The sequence below is a fragment of the Bubalus kerabau genome, chromosome 1 (genome assembly GCF_029407905.1).
Source record: "Bubalus kerabau isolate K-KA32 ecotype Philippines breed swamp buffalo chromosome 1, PCC_UOA_SB_1v2, whole genome shotgun sequence".
NCBI lineage: Eukaryota > Metazoa > Chordata > Mammalia > Artiodactyla > Bovidae > Bubalus > Bubalus kerabau.
This window is the reverse complement of record NC_073624.1, coordinates 265,976,935-265,995,507: the sequence shown is the minus strand read 5'-3', so window position 1 is coordinate 265,995,507 and position 18,573 is coordinate 265,976,935. Positions and strand designations below refer to the sequence as shown.

General features: G+C 39.7%; 1 protein-coding gene across 1 annotated transcript in view; it reads right to left on the bottom strand.

Annotated features, from left to right (window-relative positions):
• Positions 1-18,573, bottom strand: part of ERAP2 (endoplasmic reticulum aminopeptidase 2) — a 52,870-nt gene that overhangs the window by 18,117 nt on the left and 16,180 nt on the right. Inside the window, exons 6-13 of the mRNA XM_055565313.1 lie at positions 14,177-14,331; positions 10,865-10,978; positions 9,670-9,801; positions 9,315-9,446; positions 6,617-6,685; positions 5,428-5,603; positions 2,387-2,466; positions 1,141-1,324 (exon numbers count right to left, since the gene is read on the bottom strand). Of these exons, the coding sequence (XP_055421288.1) occupies positions 1,141-1,324; positions 2,387-2,466; positions 5,428-5,603; positions 6,617-6,685; positions 9,315-9,446; positions 9,670-9,801; positions 10,865-10,978; positions 14,177-14,331 (1,042 nt within the window). The remainder of the gene's footprint in view (positions 1-1,140; positions 1,325-2,386; positions 2,467-5,427; positions 5,604-6,616; positions 6,686-9,314; positions 9,447-9,669; positions 9,802-10,864; positions 10,979-14,176; positions 14,332-18,573) is intronic.

Below are 18,573 nucleotides of genomic sequence, written 5' to 3'. Positions count from 1 at the left end.
AGTTGTAAGTATTCTTCATTCTGCCTAGTTTAAAATTTTTAATCTATTTTCTTTGCAATCTTCTCAGAGTTTCTCCTTTGAGCAGACAAACCTCCCTCAACTAACCATAGTCCGCTCCTCAGTTGGTCTCGCATGCATCCAGTCAGAAGTAGGATAGCTCATGATATTCCTGAGACCTTTGGGGTTGGGGGTTAAGCTCCCAGTCCTCTTCCTTTTCTAACTGGGGAATTCTGTTGTACAGAGAAGCTCTGCTTGAGAGATGTTTTGCTGGTTACTTTTACTTAATTTGACCTAAATAAGCATGTGAAAGAAAGTAATATGTCACACTGAATAAAATGAGTACATTACAGTAGTTCTCAGAATAGGAAAAGTTTACAGAGCATGATACGTCAACTGATCCCCAACTTTCTTCCACCAGTGACCTGGTGACTTGATTTATTCTACCTATTATTCCGTTGATGACAAGTAGGAAAAAAGAAAGAAAACACTGTATCTTTCCAGAAAAGTCTAAAGAGGAATAAACAGAAGTAGCCAATTCTTCCTTAATTTTTCTACCAATTTCATATTGATTTCCCTGATGTGAGCAAAGTAAGGAATGGCTTGTGCACCAGATTTTAAAATTACAAAGATTATAACCTTTTGTCTAATAGATTATGTCAGTATTTAGTGAAACAGCAAGATTCTAGCATAAACAATTTGAAACTTGAGGTCAAAAGCGTAAATGCCTGGAGGCTACCATAAGGGAGTGAAGCACAACCCCAAGTGTATCATTTAGGACTTGAGTACCGAGGTAAATGCACACCTGGCTTAAAGGAAGATCTGCCCACTGTACCCTCCTCTATGGCTGCCCTGTGGGAACGAAGACCCGCAGTTGCCAAATCTTCTCATTATTTAAGGGATTCCAGAAGTCAGGGTTTTTACATACATTTCTCCACATTTTGAAATGTTGAATTAAATTTTTAAACGTTAGGTGAATAAAAATATTTTATCAGTGGGTAGGCTTTGACTCATGGCCAGTATTTGACCTCCATTCAAATCCATATCATATGAATGATTAGCACTGAACGTTTGATTTGAAATCTAACATATCTGGTTAGGGAGCAGTGATGCCCTGTGAAATCAGTTGAAGTTTTGCATTACCTTACTAGCTGAAACGCATCGTGAATCAGACCTAGTCTGTCCTTTGGCCTGAGAAGTGTGTGGTTCTGATTCAACAACATAATGAGCTCGTCCCATCCTTGTCCCTCATAATGAACGATGTAGTAGCCATTGGAGTCCACGTTGAATTTCACCCAGTCGGTCTTCTCAGATAAATCCACAGTATCTAGGAGGAGAAAATTGGTATGGGTATTTCCTCATCAAAGAACACATCATGAATATCTCCAGAAGTATTCTTCTTCATATCATTAGTAATAAATCAACAGGAGGACAAAGTTCTGGAAGACTCATGATGATATTTATTTTCATAGTCTGCTGGATGGCTTATTTTGGGAATGGTGATTTTATTAAATTAATAAATAAACTAATTCCTAGGAAATGGGCTGATGAATGTGTTCTCGAAAGCAGCCTATGCGGATCTAAAAGGCATTTCTGGTAGCCTTGTCTCACGGTTTGGTTGCTGCATGTTGAAATATGTATATGTAAGTAGGTGATCCATTTGTCCAGTTCTTATCTGGGGCAAAATAAGGACTGCAGGTTGAACGTGAGATTATGAGGGAAACATTTTAAAATTTCAGTGACGTGTTTAAAGGAGAAGTTAAAATTATATTATTTTTAATATTTCAGACATTGTAGTAGGTGGTAAAATAACATTACTATATACTCTCAAAAACTCTTGAGGCTTAGTCCTCATTCAAAATAAATGAGAAAATTGAAGCTCAGGAGTTAAAAAATTTTCTTAAGGCCATACATCCTTCCAGTAGGTGACAGAATCAGGATTTGAATCCAGGGCCAATCAGTTCTAAAGTGAACACCTTTTCCCACTGAATCAGTAGGCATTAAAAGACATAAGATCAGACATCATCAATTCTTGAAACCCTTCTCTAAGTGCTAAAAACACAAGAGAACTTTCTCCTGAATTAAAAACCCAGACTTTTTAGCTTAAAGGTTCTTTTAGTAACACATAGGTATAGATATGACTGAGCGATTTCCCTTTCACTTTTCACTTTCATGCATTGGAGAAGGAAATGGCAACCCACTCCAGTGTTCTTGCCTGGAGAATCCCAGGGACGGGGGCGCCTGGTGGGCTGCCATTTCTGGGGTCGCACAGAGTCGGACACGACTGAAGCGACTTAGCAGCAGCAGCAGCAGCAACTGTCCTCCCTATAGCTCAGAACACATTTAATTTCAGAATTAAAAGGTTTTTTGGCTAATTAGTTCATTTTACCTGTCTTCAGTTTCAGAATGTGTCTGTGAATCACATGAGAGTAACTCGTGGAGTAGGTCACTGGGATATGCCAAAGGTACCTACATTTGAAAGTAAAGACTGTTACAGATGAAATCAATGGCCATTTCAATGTCCACATTGTCAGATTCAGAGAGGCTATAAAAGACACCTAATCGCCCGTCCTTCACACTATCATTGGCCTTATAAATTTTACAGGCTAAGACTAATGGTTCCTTGGGCGTGCAAAAATTCTTTAATGATTATGAAGGAGCAGTAATATATACCTAGTTGAACTCTGTCACAATTACCTGTGACATTTACAGTCTAAATTTTATACCACCACAATTCCTGCTGATTGTTTTCTTCTAAGTAAAAGAAAAAAAAATCTTCCTTTCACATTTCCAAAAATTCTCACAGTCTGATATTAATTTAAATAACTAAATCAAAGCTGTAGAAAAAAACCCCAAAAGGTAAAGATCTTACTCTAGCATGATTCTTCCACTTATCTTTTTGTTCAGTGAAGCTATCCGCATTCAACCCCCGCCTGCTAAGTGGTCAGCAAGCAGCAATAAGCCAGGAGCTGCTCGTTGGCCAAGTGCAGAGAGCAGAGAAGCAGAACGGATTGAAGGAAAAGGCCTCAGTTACTGTGGAAGGGCCTTCCTATGGTAAATAACTGAAATTAGCTATTTTTCCCTGACTAATTTCTAGCTGCCTCTAGAGCTCATTTCCTCTAACATAGTAAGCCATATTAGCTATAGTAATCCTATAAAATCAGATGCTTGAAAATACCAATAGGTATAAAACAGAAAGAATAGTAACTGAGGATATGCCCATTAGTCCTCAGAAAAACCTAAACTAGTAAAAGAGACAACAGACACAGACTCGATTTAATAAAAGGTCAGAAGAAATAATCTACCTGCCAACCCAGAGTACCAATAATCAACAAAGCAGTTGAAATATTTACACAAAAAGGTAAAAGGAGACACACAGATATCACTAAGATGTAATGGATCAAGATTCATGGATAGATTTTGGCTCTAGAAGGACAGAGATTTTCCCGGATAAACCCACCTGGGAGTAAAGAGAGAAAGAGTAGCAATTCATAAGTTTGGATAAGCATGGATCAGAGGGCAATAGTTTTATAAGAGAAATCCAAATCCTGCTTCATATAGATACTTGTTATTCTGAGCCATTCACACTATTGAACTCTCTCGTGACATTTTGATAAGTTGCAGAATTGTGAGTCCTGCTTTCCCAATAATAAATCAAACATTAAATTTTCCAGCCTGTGTTGCCAAGCTTCAAATTGTTTAAGCTCTCTGAGGTTTGGACTTCAAAAGGGCATACAGAGAAATGGATGGATGTGTTCATAGTTAAATGGCATAAGGGCTGCTGTTGGATGGAAATAGACATCTGATGAGATCAAAATGGAAAATGTTACATTCTATGTGTTAAAGGCCTTGAGTTTGCTTCTGATTCTCAAAAAAAATTCTAAAACTGTTTTTAGACAGCTAGATTTTAGAAAAAGTAATAATCATAAAAGCCAGCACTGATTCACTTGGATTATTTCTTTTCAAATTAATCTCATTCATCTTATTGAATGAGATCAGAGGAAGGTGGACAGTGTTGTATTTCTTGATTTTAGTAAAACCTTTACCAAGTTTTCTTAGGACAGGTTTGTGAGCAAGATGACCGAGTGGGTAATTGGATTTGCTTTTATTGTTACCAAGAACATTCATGTTTTAAGACATTACATTTATAGTCTCTTACTAAAAAATAAAAGGGAGCTGAAGGTCTTATCTAATTTAACACGTGTGTGTGTGTGTGTGTGTGTGTGCTCAGTCATGTCTGACTTTTTGCAACCCCATGGACTATAGCTTGCCAGGCTCTTCTGTCTATGAAATTTTCCAGATAAGAATACCAGAGCGAGTTGCCATTTCCTACTCCAGGGGATCTTCCGGATCCAGGGATCAAACCTGCATCTCTTGCATTGGCAGGCAGATTCTTTACCACTGCACCACCTGGGAAGCCCATGACTTAACACACAGGAAATGCCTTTTCTGATAAGATGTATAGCTGTCATACATCTTATCTTCCTAGGTATGGGTCAGTCTCATAACTTGAAGTGAAGTCGCTCAGTCATGTCCAACTCTTTGTGACCCCATGGACTGTAGCCTACAGGCTCCTCTGTCCATGGGATTTTCCAGGCAAGAATACTGGAGTGGGTTGCCATTTTCTTCTCCAGGAGATCTTCCCAACCCAGGGGTTGAACCTGGGTCTCCCGTATTGTAGGCAGACGCTTTACCATCTGAGCCAGCAGGGAAGTCTAGTCTACTGTCTCATAACTTATTAGTGCCCAGTACTCTTGCCTGGAAAATTCCATGGACAGAGAAGCCTGGAGGGCTACAGTCCATGGGGTTGTGAAGAGTTGGACACAACTGAGCAATTGAGCACACACAGCATAAAGAAGGCTAGTAGACAGTCAGGGAATATTATGTTAGAAATATAACTTCTGCATCAGAACTGAGGTCCTAAGTGTGGCCACAGGATTAGCAAGAATATGCTGCTCACCAACGCAGTCTAGGTCACCTGAAGCTCTTTAAGGCTGCTATTGAGGCTAGTTTAGCCTATTAAGTCCTGTGTAGAAATAGCATCGGAGAAGGCAATGGCACCCCACTCCAGCACTCTTGCCTGGAAAAATCCCATGGACAGAGGAGCCCTGTGGGCTGCAGTCCATGGGGTCGCTAAGAGTCGGACACAACTGAGCGACTTCACTTTCACTTCTCACTTTCATGCACTGGAGAAGGAAATGGCAGCCCACTCCAGTGTTCTTGCCTGGAGAATCCCAGGGATGGGGGAGCCTGGTGGGCTGCCGTCTATGGGGTCTCACAGAGTTGGACACGACTGAAGTGACTTAGCAGCAGCAGCAGCAGCAGAAATAGCATCCCATAAAATTGCCAGAGAAGCTGAAAGAAAGCTAATGCAGTTGTCAGTAAACTGAGATGAGGTAAACTAGACCGACAGGAAAAAAAAGCAACCACCTTTCCTGCAGAGTCCCCCATTCGGGGTCCTCTTTGAAAACCCCGGACAAGAAGCGCTCCTGCTGCAGTCTGAGGGAACGCCCTTCTCGTTTAACCACCACGAGGGGGATGCCTTTCTGCAGAGTCCATGTGGCCATCATCTCCTTGAGCTCTACATTTTCCCGCAGAAACGCGAGCTGAAAGGACAAGTGACTTTGGTAACCAGAGGCACAGGAGAGAAACCAGAGAGAGATCAGATACTTAGACCTCCTTGGATGCTAGGGACATGGCTTGGGCAGGAAGAGCAGACTCCAACTGCAGTCTCCCAGCGGGGCCATGTAGAACCTGGGCTGGACCTGCCCCTTCCCTCCCCATCCATGGGTACTCCTGGAAAGTTGCCTGAAGGAGGGACATGTCTGGGAGCCTGAGGGTCAATACAGGGCAAGAAAGGCCAAGAGGAAGGGCTTAAGACTGGGGCCCCTCTCTGCTCCCTTTCAAAACAGAAGAAAAAAAGGACCCACCAAAACAAAACAAAAACTCCCCTCCATTTCATTAACGATGGAATCCAGAGGTTTAGGAAGAAATGTCTCTTTTAAAAATTCCAATAGAACAGTATTATATCAATAGAGGTATATGGAGTGGAGGACAAAACCTCTAGCTTTTTATTAACAGTGTCTAGTACAGGTTTCTGATCACTGCATGATGCTGAATCTTCCTTTAAAACCATACTTGATGGGATTATCGTGACGCTTTTTAAAAAGTTTGCCTTTTCTTTTTTTTTTTCCATGATGACTATTTTTTTTTTCTCTCTCCTAAAATGTTCCAATAACTTCCCAGAAGTAAACAAAAAGGGCCTCAAGAACGCCATTCATACTATTTCCAAACCTAACATATTTGGTTTGGCATTTTGCAGAGCCCTGAGGATAGTGCAGCAATAACCACTCAGAGGAATTTTGAGCTGAGATATTTTTAGCCATTGGTGGGATTGTGGGAAAGCTGAATTATAACAACAAAAATACAGTAGTAAGAGCACCACCCTCCCCTTAATGGCCTCAGCATTCCTTCTTCAGTCAACTTTGTTTCAAGGAAAATTGTGGAGTTTATTCTTCTCTCCAGTTATTTAAAGGGGCAGCTGGACAACTTTACAGACTCACTCCAGGTCTGGAGATGAGCCAAATCTCTTCCACCCTCCAAGTCTCTTTCTACTTACTGTGCTGCTTGTCTTCTTGGAATCAGAATAACAAAATCCACCCGATGTGGAATCACCTTCTAAACAATTCTACAAAACAAAAATAAAAGAGCGCTGCCATTTGGCCTCTGAGAGTTGGCTTAAAATGAACATTTGACATGAGTGCAAACATTGTTAGCTTAAATGGACGAAAATGTAATTCATCTAGACATGATAATGAGCATAGCAATTCATTAAAAAGCATAAAAGTTACTCTTTTAAATATTTAATTGATATTATGTGACACCGTGCTGAGTTAGGTATTTGGGGAAATTTATCATTTTTGTGCCACCATTTCGTTTGACATCAGAAGGGGGTCAACTAAGAATTTAGGACCTTTAGGGGAAGGTTAGATGGGAGACTTCTACAGTAACTGTGATGTCATTGAGAGAATGAATACTAGACTGAGTCAGAAGACAGATTTTAAGTAACGACTCCATCACTCACTTGTATAACATCTTGAACGAATCTCTCCATTAGCATTAGTTTTTCCATTTAAAAAATGGGAAAACCCATTGAAAAAAATGGGTTAAGATTGCCTACGTCACCTTCTTGAGATGGTAATAAGCACAATGTGACAAAAATTAATATAGGATTGTTCACAGACCTGTAATTCTTGGCCAAATCTCTCCTTTAATCCCCTTTCCACTCACTAACCACACAAAAGATGGATTCTTCCTCTTTGGGAAAAAAAAAAGGCTCAGGCAAGGTCTACACACACACACACACACACACACACACACAAGTACACATCCTTGGAAAGGAGGAGGGAAGGAAATGGATGGGAGGGAAAAGCAATGTTCTTGTTGAGAACCTGGGAGGGAACCAGGACGAGATCATCTGGATCACCTGCAGGAGGTGATGGAGAAAGAGCATTTTCTTGAGACTTTTTTGAAAATTTACTTTTGTATTTTGGCTGCCCTGGGTCTGCACTGCTGTGAGGGCTTTTCCCTGGCTGCAGTGAACAGGGGCTACTCTGGAGTTGCAGTGGGTGGGCTTCTCACCGCGGTGGCTTCTCTTGCTTCAAGACACAGGCTCTAGGGACTTGGGCTTCAGTGGTTGCAGCTCCCTGGCTCGAGAGCGCACACTCAGTAGTTGTGGTATGTGGGCTTAGTTGCTCCGCAGCTTATGGGATCTTCCCGAATCAGGGATCAACGCTGTGTCTCCTGCATTGGCAGGTGTATTCTTTACCATTGAGCATCAGGGAAACCCCAAGAAAGAACCTTTTTTATAAGTATTACAAAGGATGGTGTATTTGATCCCTTTTAGGGTTTTTGAGAAATGTCAGTAAAAGTTTTGAGCTACTGTGAAATTTTAATTACTTGCATTTGCTTCTTTGACCACAAAATCACAATAAGTTAAACCTTAAGGATCCAGACTTAATAAGGGTGCAGAAAAATCAAATAAGATAATGTGCATGAATTTTTTTAAACTATGACGTGCTATACAAATATTGAATAATATTATTATCACCCCTGGGACAAAAGTGCTTACAAAGAATAGAGGACCTCTTTTGTGTACAAAGGGCTTCCCTTGTGGCTCAGCTGGTAAAGAATCCACCTGCAATGTGGGAGACCTAGGTTTGATCCCTGGGTTGGGAAGATCCCCTGGAGAAGGGAAAGGCTACCCACTCCAGTGTTCTGGCCTGGAGAATTCCATCAACTGTATAATCCATGGGGTCACAAAGAGTCAGACACGACTAAGCGACTTTCACTTTCAGTTCACTTTGTGTACAAATACCCTAGGGTATTTATTTCTACTTGCAGGCACAAGCCCTGTCAGTTTATTATTTCCATAAAAAAGTACTGTCCTTGCATTTGGAAATCTAGAAATATTTGAATAATTGTTAGAATCATCCGAGTTGACTGCATGTTTTCTCTTATATACTATCCTACAGGAATCTCAATGACAGAGACCATATATTTCTCAATCAAATGTTAACCATCTCTTAACCATGATTATAGGGACAATAGAATACTAGGGGCCTGACATGATTCTTTCTCTTAAGCAGATTTTGTTTATTATTATCACTGTTATCATTAAATCAATGGAAACCAATAAAAGAGAACGTCACTCGCTGGAGCAGATTCACGAGTGCTCTTCTAGGTATTCAGCAGAAAGGCTATGAGTGCTGGAGCTGGCTCTGAGAAGGAGGTGACCCCTCAGCTAGATCTCAAAGGATGGACAGCACCTGAGTTGCTGAAAAGAAGGAAGAACACTTCAGGCAGCAAGTGCACCAGAAACAAAGGCGTGATGACAGGGATGAGCAGGATTTCCTGCGCGAGGGAGAAGGTGGGTCTCACTCAACCGAATACGGGCTGGGACATAAAGCTAAACAAGTAGAATTTAAACTTAAGTTTGGGAAGAGAAGATTAGGAGTTACATGAAGGAATTACAAAGTCATGAAAGGTTTGGAAACAGAAGACAAAATGTAGGGTTAACCAGAAAAGGGAAGCCAAAGAGAAGCAGGTCAAATACTGAGCCCCCGGGGCTAAGCTAGTGTAGCATCTTGGTTTAGCGAGGTGCCAGAGGAAATAGGTGCTACCTGCTTAACCCTGGCGGTGTGGCAAGTGCAATAAACATCTGTTGCCTGACATTATAACTATTTATAAGCCTTCATAATTAGCTTGTCACTGTTTAGGCTCACCAGTAGTCTCCTGTAACTCAACCAATGACTTACATTTGACAGACTGTGCCACAAATCATCATTCTTCGCATTTCTATAGGTGAACTTCTTTAAGTAGTGAATAATTCCTTTCCTGAATGTCTCCTCACTCAGAAAATCCTTGAGCATATTCAAAATACAAGCTCCCTAAATAAAAACACAAAGAAAAAGAAGGTAAAGGGTAGCATATGTTTTTAAAGGAAGCTTACATGCCGTGGAACATGTGTAATGTCTGATAAATGAACCGCAAATAAAACAAAAAGTGACACAGAGGTAACCTGGCACCAAGAACTTCAACTCTTGATGTACTGGCCTCATTATATTCCTCCCAGGGCAGAGCATTTACCACCTGGTCCACAGCATCTCCTACCTTGTTGTACGAAACAGCATCAAACATTTCCTTTATTTGAGTAGCAGTTTTTGCTTGATTGGAGATAGGATGGGATGAATTTAATGAATCTCTTTTAATTACTTCAAAACACGTGTTCGAAAAACTGTCATCCTAAACGGGAGAGAACATTTGTTTTTTTCAATTGCCATTTGACACTCAAAGCAATAGCAAAGATGCTAGGTTTAGTAAGATATTCTCAGAAGTAAGTATTCAAACAATATTTCTTACAAAATGTTTCTTTCCCCTTATATAGTCCCCTTTCACCAATTCTCTGTTTTGTTAAAGGTATAAATGTGATATTTCCTCAGACACTACCTGAATGTTTACCACGAGCAAAGCCCTTGGAAACAGAAATAAAACAAAGGTTCCCATTTGGTGAGCATGTGCTATGTGTCAGGCTCTTATATTCCTCAGCTGCAGTCCTTTCAACACTCTGCAAGGAAGAGGCATTGTACACATTTTACAAGTGAGAGTGCATGAAGCTTTTGGATTAAACCACAGACTCGGCACATAGCAAAAAAAAAAAAAGACACTGGCTTTGAATCCATGTCTGTCTGTAACTGTACTGGACCAAATATTTACCCCAAAGAGCTAATTATCCATTACTAGTTAGCACTACCTTTTTATGTGCTGTTCAGACCTCCTTCGTGCTTGCTAAGTGGCTTCAGTCATGTCGGACACTTTTCGACCTTGTGAACTGTAGCCCACCAGGTTCCCCTGTCCACGGGATTCTCCAGGCAAGAATACTGCAGTGGGTTGCCATTCCTTTCTCCAGGGAGAATCCAACCCTGGTCTCCTGCATTGCAGGCAGATTCTTTACCATTTAAGCCATCAGGGAAGCACCATCTTAGAATTCATTATGTAAACAGACATATTGCTTATAGACTCTTGGATAAATATAGAATAATGCCTTAAATTTTCTTTTTGGCAATTTGGAGTATTTTGAAGCCAGACAGCCTCCAGATCTGTGAGAAAATACACTGGCTTAAGCCACCCAGTCTGTGGAATTTTGTCATGGCAGCCCTAGCAAACCCATACAATCTGTTTATACAAAAGAAAATACCAGAGATTCAAAAACACAATGCCGTGTTCTCTTTGGCATTTTCTAAAAATTATAATAGTAAGTTAATGATTTCTTAGGACGTATAGTATGAGATACAAAGTTGTGACTTACAAACTGTAGCTCTGGATATGTGATGTTGAGAGAGATAAGTTCCATGTATGTTGCAAAACCTTCATTGAGCCAAATATCATTCCACCATTCCATTGTAACCAGGTTGCCAAACCACTGGGAGGTAAAAACTCAATGTTAAACAAATATAAAAAATTATTAACTGTAGCAAAAAAAATACGATGGGTGGTAACTTCTTTTTTAGTAGTTGAGGCCTCTGTCTTTGCTACCCCTTTCTCTCTGCACAGCATCTTTCTACTGGTTTCCCTGCCTTCTCCCCTCACCACCACATTTTTGCTTGTTTTGATTATGTCTATTGTGTCCACATTGCCTCCAATGCCCTACCTTCCATTATATCCTCCTTATATTTCCTAGATATTAGACTTAATATTAAGGAAGAGAATGAGACATTTTATTTTAAACATTTTGCACAATAAGTATAATTTCACCTTGTCACTGACTCACAGTGAGGGTCTAAGGAGAAATATAAGCCAGAATATTCTTGATGAAGTCATCTTTATGTATTAAGTAGCAGGTACTTAAAAGGATAAGAATTCATTTAGGACTTTCAGATTGTTACATAATATTACTAATGAGCAAATGTCGTTGTTGACCTCTGTCCCAGTTTACTTCTAGGGATCATTTGGCCACTAATGAGAATAAAAGTCTGAGATTTTAAATATATATAAATAAAGAATGCAAAAAGATAAGCTAAATAGAAATTTACCCTTGACCTATATTTGATCTGTAACACATTTTAAATATTATTATTTTTTATATATTATTATATCTTACCTATTTGGCCTTTGTTGTTTTAATGTGCCTCTAGTTTATCTATTTTAAGAGTGCAGTCTCCAGATGGATTGGAAGCTTAAATAATAAGATTTTAAGATTCAAAAGAGCCTTGTTATAGAACAGAAGTCACTAGATCCATAGCTTCTAGAAACTGCTCAAGCTCTATACTTTTCTTACAGCTTTCAGATCATATTGCAAATGCATGCCAATCTTCTAAAGGACATCTGTGAGAAGGAATGGTGGGTGTTTCCTCAATTTGAGAAGTGATGAACACAAGAAGTTCAAGCTGGTTATGGTCATTTCACCAGTCAGGAAGAATATTTTATTAATTCATTCAGTCAGTGAATATCTGTTAAGAATCTACTATGTTCCTGGCACTATGCCATGGAAAAATCTCTTATTTTTAACTGTACCCTTTATCATTACCATAGTAATAAGAGGGTTATTATTATTTTTTTAAGTAGCAAACAAAGGACCTTGTTATATAGGACAAATACAAAGATGTATGTAATAGTTGCTGCTGCTGCTAAGTCGTTTCAGTCGTGTCCAACTCTGTGCGACCCCATAGACGGAAGCCCACCAGGCTCCCCCATCCCTGGGATTCTCCAGGCAAGAACACTGGAGTGGATTGCCATTTCCTTCTCCAATGCATGAAAGTGAAAAGTGAAAGGGAAGTCGCTCAGTCGTGTCCGACTCTTAGCGACCCCATGCACTGCAGCCTACCAGGCTCCTCCGTCCATGGGATTTTCCAGGCAAGAGTGCTGGAGTGGGGTGCCATTGCCTTCTCCGGTATGTAATGGTGCCACTACCTTAATACAGATGGTGGAGGTCAACCAGTAGAGATATACATGCAATAAAATGTTATTGGCACTATGATTTATATCTGCACAAGAGGCAGAGGGGATTCCAGAAGGAAAAAATCAGTTTCGCTGAGAGAGTATGTAGGATAACTGGGAAATGCTTCACTTCCTGAGTCTTACAAGTGGTCCCCAGGAATGTTGGAAGCAGGGTGTGCTCTAAGCAGATCAGGTAGCAGGAACAAGAGCACAGAGAACTGATACGACCTGGGCCTGTTGAGGTAATGGCAGGTCATCTGGGATGGCTAACGCTGAAGGTGTCATTCAGAGAAGAGACCGGAGAGGTGGCGGGGAGCTGGGTTATCTGGGCCTTATGTGACACACTGCGGATCCTTGACTAACCCAGCATTGAGAGTCTTTGCCAGGGCTTTATGCGGAGGACTGGCATGGCCAGATGGAGATTAATGGGAAGACAAAATAGTCAAGGCAGAAACTCCAGTGCTGCTTCAGCCCTGGACTCTGCGTCTTCATGAAAGAGAAGCTTTCAAAGGAAGGCCTTAAGGCAGCATGGAGCCTCAAAAGGAGAGTTCTCTGCTTATTTCCCTATGAACACTGGGTAGAAAATTAGGGACCCCCAGACTCAATTAAGTGCTTGTGCCTTAGAGCTTTCAGTGACTAATAATCCAATCCCCTAAGATGAGCTGGTGGGTAGATGCTAAGCCAGAGGAAGCTGTTCATATGCTCTCAAAGTACAGCACTGAGCATGGCTCCAAGTTCTTCGTCTGCTGCTTAAAACAAACAAACAACCCCTCTTATTACTATGGTCATGATAAAGGGTAAAGTTAAAAATTAAAAAATAAGAGATGTTACCAGTTTCTACAATTGAATGATATGTGCCTATATGGTGAAAGAGAATTTCCGGTGTCTTTAATAATTCACTGCATAACAGGGAACTTGCAGAAATAAAACAGAATGAAAAAAAGTCTCTGGTATCTGAAGAGCTGATTTTACTGTTTCATAATTGTATGTAATGCCGGGTTGATAGACAGGCCTTGGAAATCTTATTCTGTAAGAAATGGTGGCGGTGGTGGGCACTCTCACTGCTGTGACTGGCTAACACTTACTGAGAACCTGGTGTGTGACAGACACAGACACTTATCTGTAACCCTCACAACAGATTCAAGAAGCAGGAGCTATTATGAACTTAATTTTATAGATGAGGACACTGAAGTTTAGAGAGCTAGGTAGTGCATCCAGGGTCAGTAGCCTGGGAGTACATGGACTTGAAATACTTCATTATGGCCAAATAGTCACAAACTCTAATTGAAGGGAGCTTGGTTTTGTCCTAGATTGGAATGCCACTGTACTAGAGGGTGTATGGGGAAATAATAAAAATCTCTATTTGTAGGGGTTTCTAGTACTGTGCTCTAGGTACCTGTATGATCTTTACCCTCATTTACTAAAAGACATTTGGAGGCTTTGTGCCTTGAAAGGTTTTAGAGGACATAGTGGCCAGTTCTCCTGTGATAAAATTCTTGTATGAGACCCATAGTCTAGAGATTCAACATTCTGCTACTTGACATATAGTGTTTGGTTTGAGGATCCCTAAGGTCCCCCCTGGAAATAAAATGACATGATTTTACATTTTTGGGGGAGGACTGGGGGTGTTCTGCATAACGCTCTTTGGAACCGACACTAAGAGAATGCTGTGAGAGCCAGGCACCTGGTGTGCTAGTTCGTGGGCTATGACCTCGGTGACCCATAGTTTATCAGAAGTAGAAGAGGTCTTGGGGTCAAAGAGCAGCGACGTCTCTCTGTACGTGATGAGGCCCCAGTTTTCCATGGCTCCACTTGCAAAGTCAGGAATGGCAACGAGATCTGAGAAATAAGAACAACCATACTTAATCATTACGGCTCCTACACCAGAAGTGGGATTTGCTTCCTTCTTAACTATGCTATGATCCTTTCAGTATATATAAGCAGACATTCTGAAAACACTGAGTATCTTTTTTTCTTAACACTGATGTGGTGTCTTGTAGTTGTGAAGAATACTCAGTATCCATTATCAAGCAGAATAAAGTTTATTAGTAAAGTTTTATTTCTAGGTGAAGTAGCCTAGTGACATAATCATTGTTTCCTAATACTAAACTGAAATTACCTTAGGTGCATTACTACTGAGAAAATCATTCATTTTAAAACATTCATATTGTATTTTATATTAGTATTACAGAAAGACTTTAAAAATATAAGGTATCAAATGATCTCTAAAATATTTGGATTGAACAAAACATATAATGAACTTATTTCTATTAAAAAAAATAGAAAATAAGGGATTTTTAAATTTCAGGAAAACACCATTTAGAAGCATCTCTATAGTCAATATTTCAAGCACATATAGCCTCTTAAGTGTCCTTCTAAGACAGTAAAGGGAAAAAACTGTAGGCATCAATTCTTTCTGACCTCAATTTCCTTTTTACTGTTAATATTTCCTCTACTTCTTGACAAAATTTTAGAGAAAAAATGTAAAATTTAATCATCTTTTAGCACCTCAGGTATAATGTATATTAAGTTCAGTTCAGTTCAGTTGCTCAGTCATATCCAAATCTTTGAGACCACATGGACTGCCGCACACCAGGCTTCCATGTCCATCACTGACTCCTGGAGCTTAATTAATATATACCAATTTATATCATGTCTGTGTGAGAGTATATATATATATATATATATATATATATATATATCCTTTGTCGATGAATTCATATTGATTAGAAAACTTCTGGCTAATATTTAATCTTAGACTTCTTTTTATTCTGCCAGATCATATTGGAAAAAAAACTGTTCTTTGGCTGAAAAGCCAGGTAATTAAAAAAAATAATAATAATTTGAAATAAATCAAGTCACTTGGCTTGAAATTTCACTGTCTGGAATTCAGTTCAGTTCAGTCACTCAGTCGTGTCCAACTCTTTGCGACCCCATGAATCGCAGCACACCAGGCCTCCCTGTCCATCACAAACTCCCAGAGTTCACTCAGACTCACGTCCATAGAGTTGGTGATGCCATCCAGCCATCTCATCCTCTGTCGTCCCCTTTTCCTCCTGCCCCCAATCCCTCCCAGCATCAGGGTCTTTTCCAGTGAGTCAACTCTTCTCATGAGGTGGCCAAAGTACTGGAGTTTCAGCTTTAGCATCATTCCTTCCAAAGAAATCCCAGGGCTGATCTCCTTCAGAATGGACTGGTTGGATCTCCTTGCAGTCCAAGGGACTCTCAAGAGTCTTCTCCAACACCACAGTTCAAAAGCATCAATTTTTCAGCGCACAGCTTTCTTCACAGTCCAACTCTCACATCCATACATGACCACTGGAAAAACCATAGCCTTGACTAGATGGACCTTGTTGGCAAAGTAATGTCTCTGCTTTTAAATATGCTATCTAGGTTGGTCATAACTTTTCTTCCAAGGAGTAAGCGTCTTTTAATTTCTTGGCTGCAATCACCATCTGCAGTGATTTTGGAGCCCCCAAAAATAAAGTCTGACACTGTTTCCCCTGTTTCCCCATCTATTCCCTGTGAAGTGATGATACCAGATGCCATGATCTTCGTTTTCTGAATTAGTATTGCTTAATTCTAGTGGATAAAAGCAAATGTGTATAATGCAATCAAAAAGTAAACTAGCACTAATCAAGATTAGTATTCACTAGCACTTCAAATATGGGAATTATTCTTTTTCTAAATTTCATCAATGATTTTATATTTGTTATATTATTTCCCAAAGCCATTAGAAATGCTTATATCTGCTCTACTTTTTCTTTTTTTATTTTTTATTGAAGGAAAATTGCTTTACAGAATTTTGCTGTTTTCTGTCAAACTTCAACATGAATCAGCCATAGGTATACCTGTATCCCCTTCCTCTTGAACCTCCCTCCCCTCTCCCTCCCCATCCCACCCCTCTAGGTTGATGCAGAGGCCCTGTTAGAGTTTCCTGAGACATATGACAAATTCCTGTTGGTTATCTATTTTACATATGGTAATATAAGTTCCCATGTTACTCTTTTCATACCTCTCACCCTCTCATCCCCTCTCCCCATGTCCATAAGTCTGTTCTCTATGTCTGTTTCTCCATTGTTGCCCTGTAAATAAGTTCTTCAGTACCATTTTTCTAGATTCCATATAAATGTGTTAGAATATGGTATATATCTTTCTCTTTCTGACTCACTTCATTCTGTATAATAGGTTCCAGGTTCATCCACCTCATTAGAACTGACTCAAATGTGTTCCATTTTATGCCTGAGTAATATTTCATTGTGTATATGTACCACAACTTCTTTATCCATTCATCTGTCGATGGACATCCAGGTTGCTTCCGTGTTCTATTATTATAAATAGTGCTGCAATGAACAATGGAATACATGTGTCTTTTTCAATTTTCGTTTCCTCAGGGTATATGCCTAGGAGTGGGATTGCTGGGTCATATGGTGGTTTTATTCCTAGTTTTTTAAGGAATCACCATACTGTCTTCCACAGTGGCTGTATCAATTTACATTCCCACCAACAGTGAGAGAGTGTTCCCCTTTCTTCACACCCTTTCCAGCATTAATTGTTTGTAGACTTTTTGATGAGGGCCATTCTGACCGGTATGAGGTGATATCTCATTGTGGTTTTGATTTGCATTTCTCTAATAATGAGCGATGTTGAGCATCTTTTCATGTGTTTGTTAGCCATCTGTATGTCTTCTTTGGAGAAATGTCTGTTTAGGTCTTTTCCCCACTTTTTGGTTGGGTTGTTTGTTTTTCTGGTTTTGAGTTGTATGAGCTGCTTGTATGTGCTGGGAATGAATCCTTCGTCAGTTGTTTCATTTGCTACTATTTTCCCCCATTCTGAGGGTTTTCTTTTTACCTTGCTTATAGTTTCATTTGCTGTGCAAAAGCTTTTAAGTTTAATCAGGTCCCACTTGTTTACTTTTGTTTTTATTTCCATTACTCTAGGAGGTGGGTCATAGAGGATCTTGCTTTGATTTATGTCATCGAGTGTTCTGACTATGTTTTCCTCTAAGAGTTTTATAGTTTCTGGTCTTACACTTAGGTCTTGAATGCATCTTTGTGTATGGTGTTAGGAGTGTTCTAATTTCATTCTTTTACATGTAGCTGTCCAGTTTCCCAGCACCATTTATTGAAGAGGCTGTTTTTCCTCCGTTGTATATTCTTACCTCCTTTGTCAAAAATAAGGTACCCATAGGTGCATGGGTTTATTTCTGGGCTTCCTATCTTGTTCCATTGGTCTATATTTCTGTCTTTGTGCCAGTACCATACTGTCTTGATGACTGTAGCTTTGTAGTATAACCTGAAGTCAGGAAGCTTGATTCTTCCAGCTCCATTCTTCTTTCTCAAGACTGCTTTGGCTATTGGGGGGTCTTTTGAGTTTCCGTATGAATTGTGACAGTTTTTGCTCTAGTTCTGTGGAAAATGCCACTTTTAATTTGATAGGGATTGCATTGAATCTGTAATCTGGTAGTATCGTCATTTTCCCAGTGTTGATTCTTCCTGCCCAGGGACATGGAATGCCTCTCCATCTGTTAACATTATCTTTGATTTCTTTCATTAGTGTCTTCTAACTTTCTGTGTACAGTTCTTTCATCTCCTTAGGTAAGTTTACTCCTAGATATTTAATTTTTTTTGTTGCAATGATGAATGGGATTGATTCCTTAATTGTTCTTTCTGATTTTTCATTGTTAGTATATAGAAATGCAAGTGATTTCTGTGTATTGATTTAGTATCCTGCAACTTTGCTAAATTCACTAATTAGCTCTAGTAATTTTCTGATATTATCTTTAGGGTTTTCTATGTACAGTATCATGTCATCTGCAAACAGTGAGAGCTTTACTTCTTCTTTTCTGATCTGGATTCCTTTTATTTCTTTTTCTTCTCTGATTGATGTAGCTAGGACTTCCAGAACTATGTTGAATAACAGTGGCAAAAGTGGACACCCTGGTCTTGCTCCTGATCTTAGGGGGAATGCTTTCAGTTTTTCACCATTGAGAATAATGTTTGTTGTAGGCTTATCATACATGACCTTTACTATGCTGAGGTAGGTTCCTTCTATGCCCATTTTTTGAAGAGTTTTAATCAT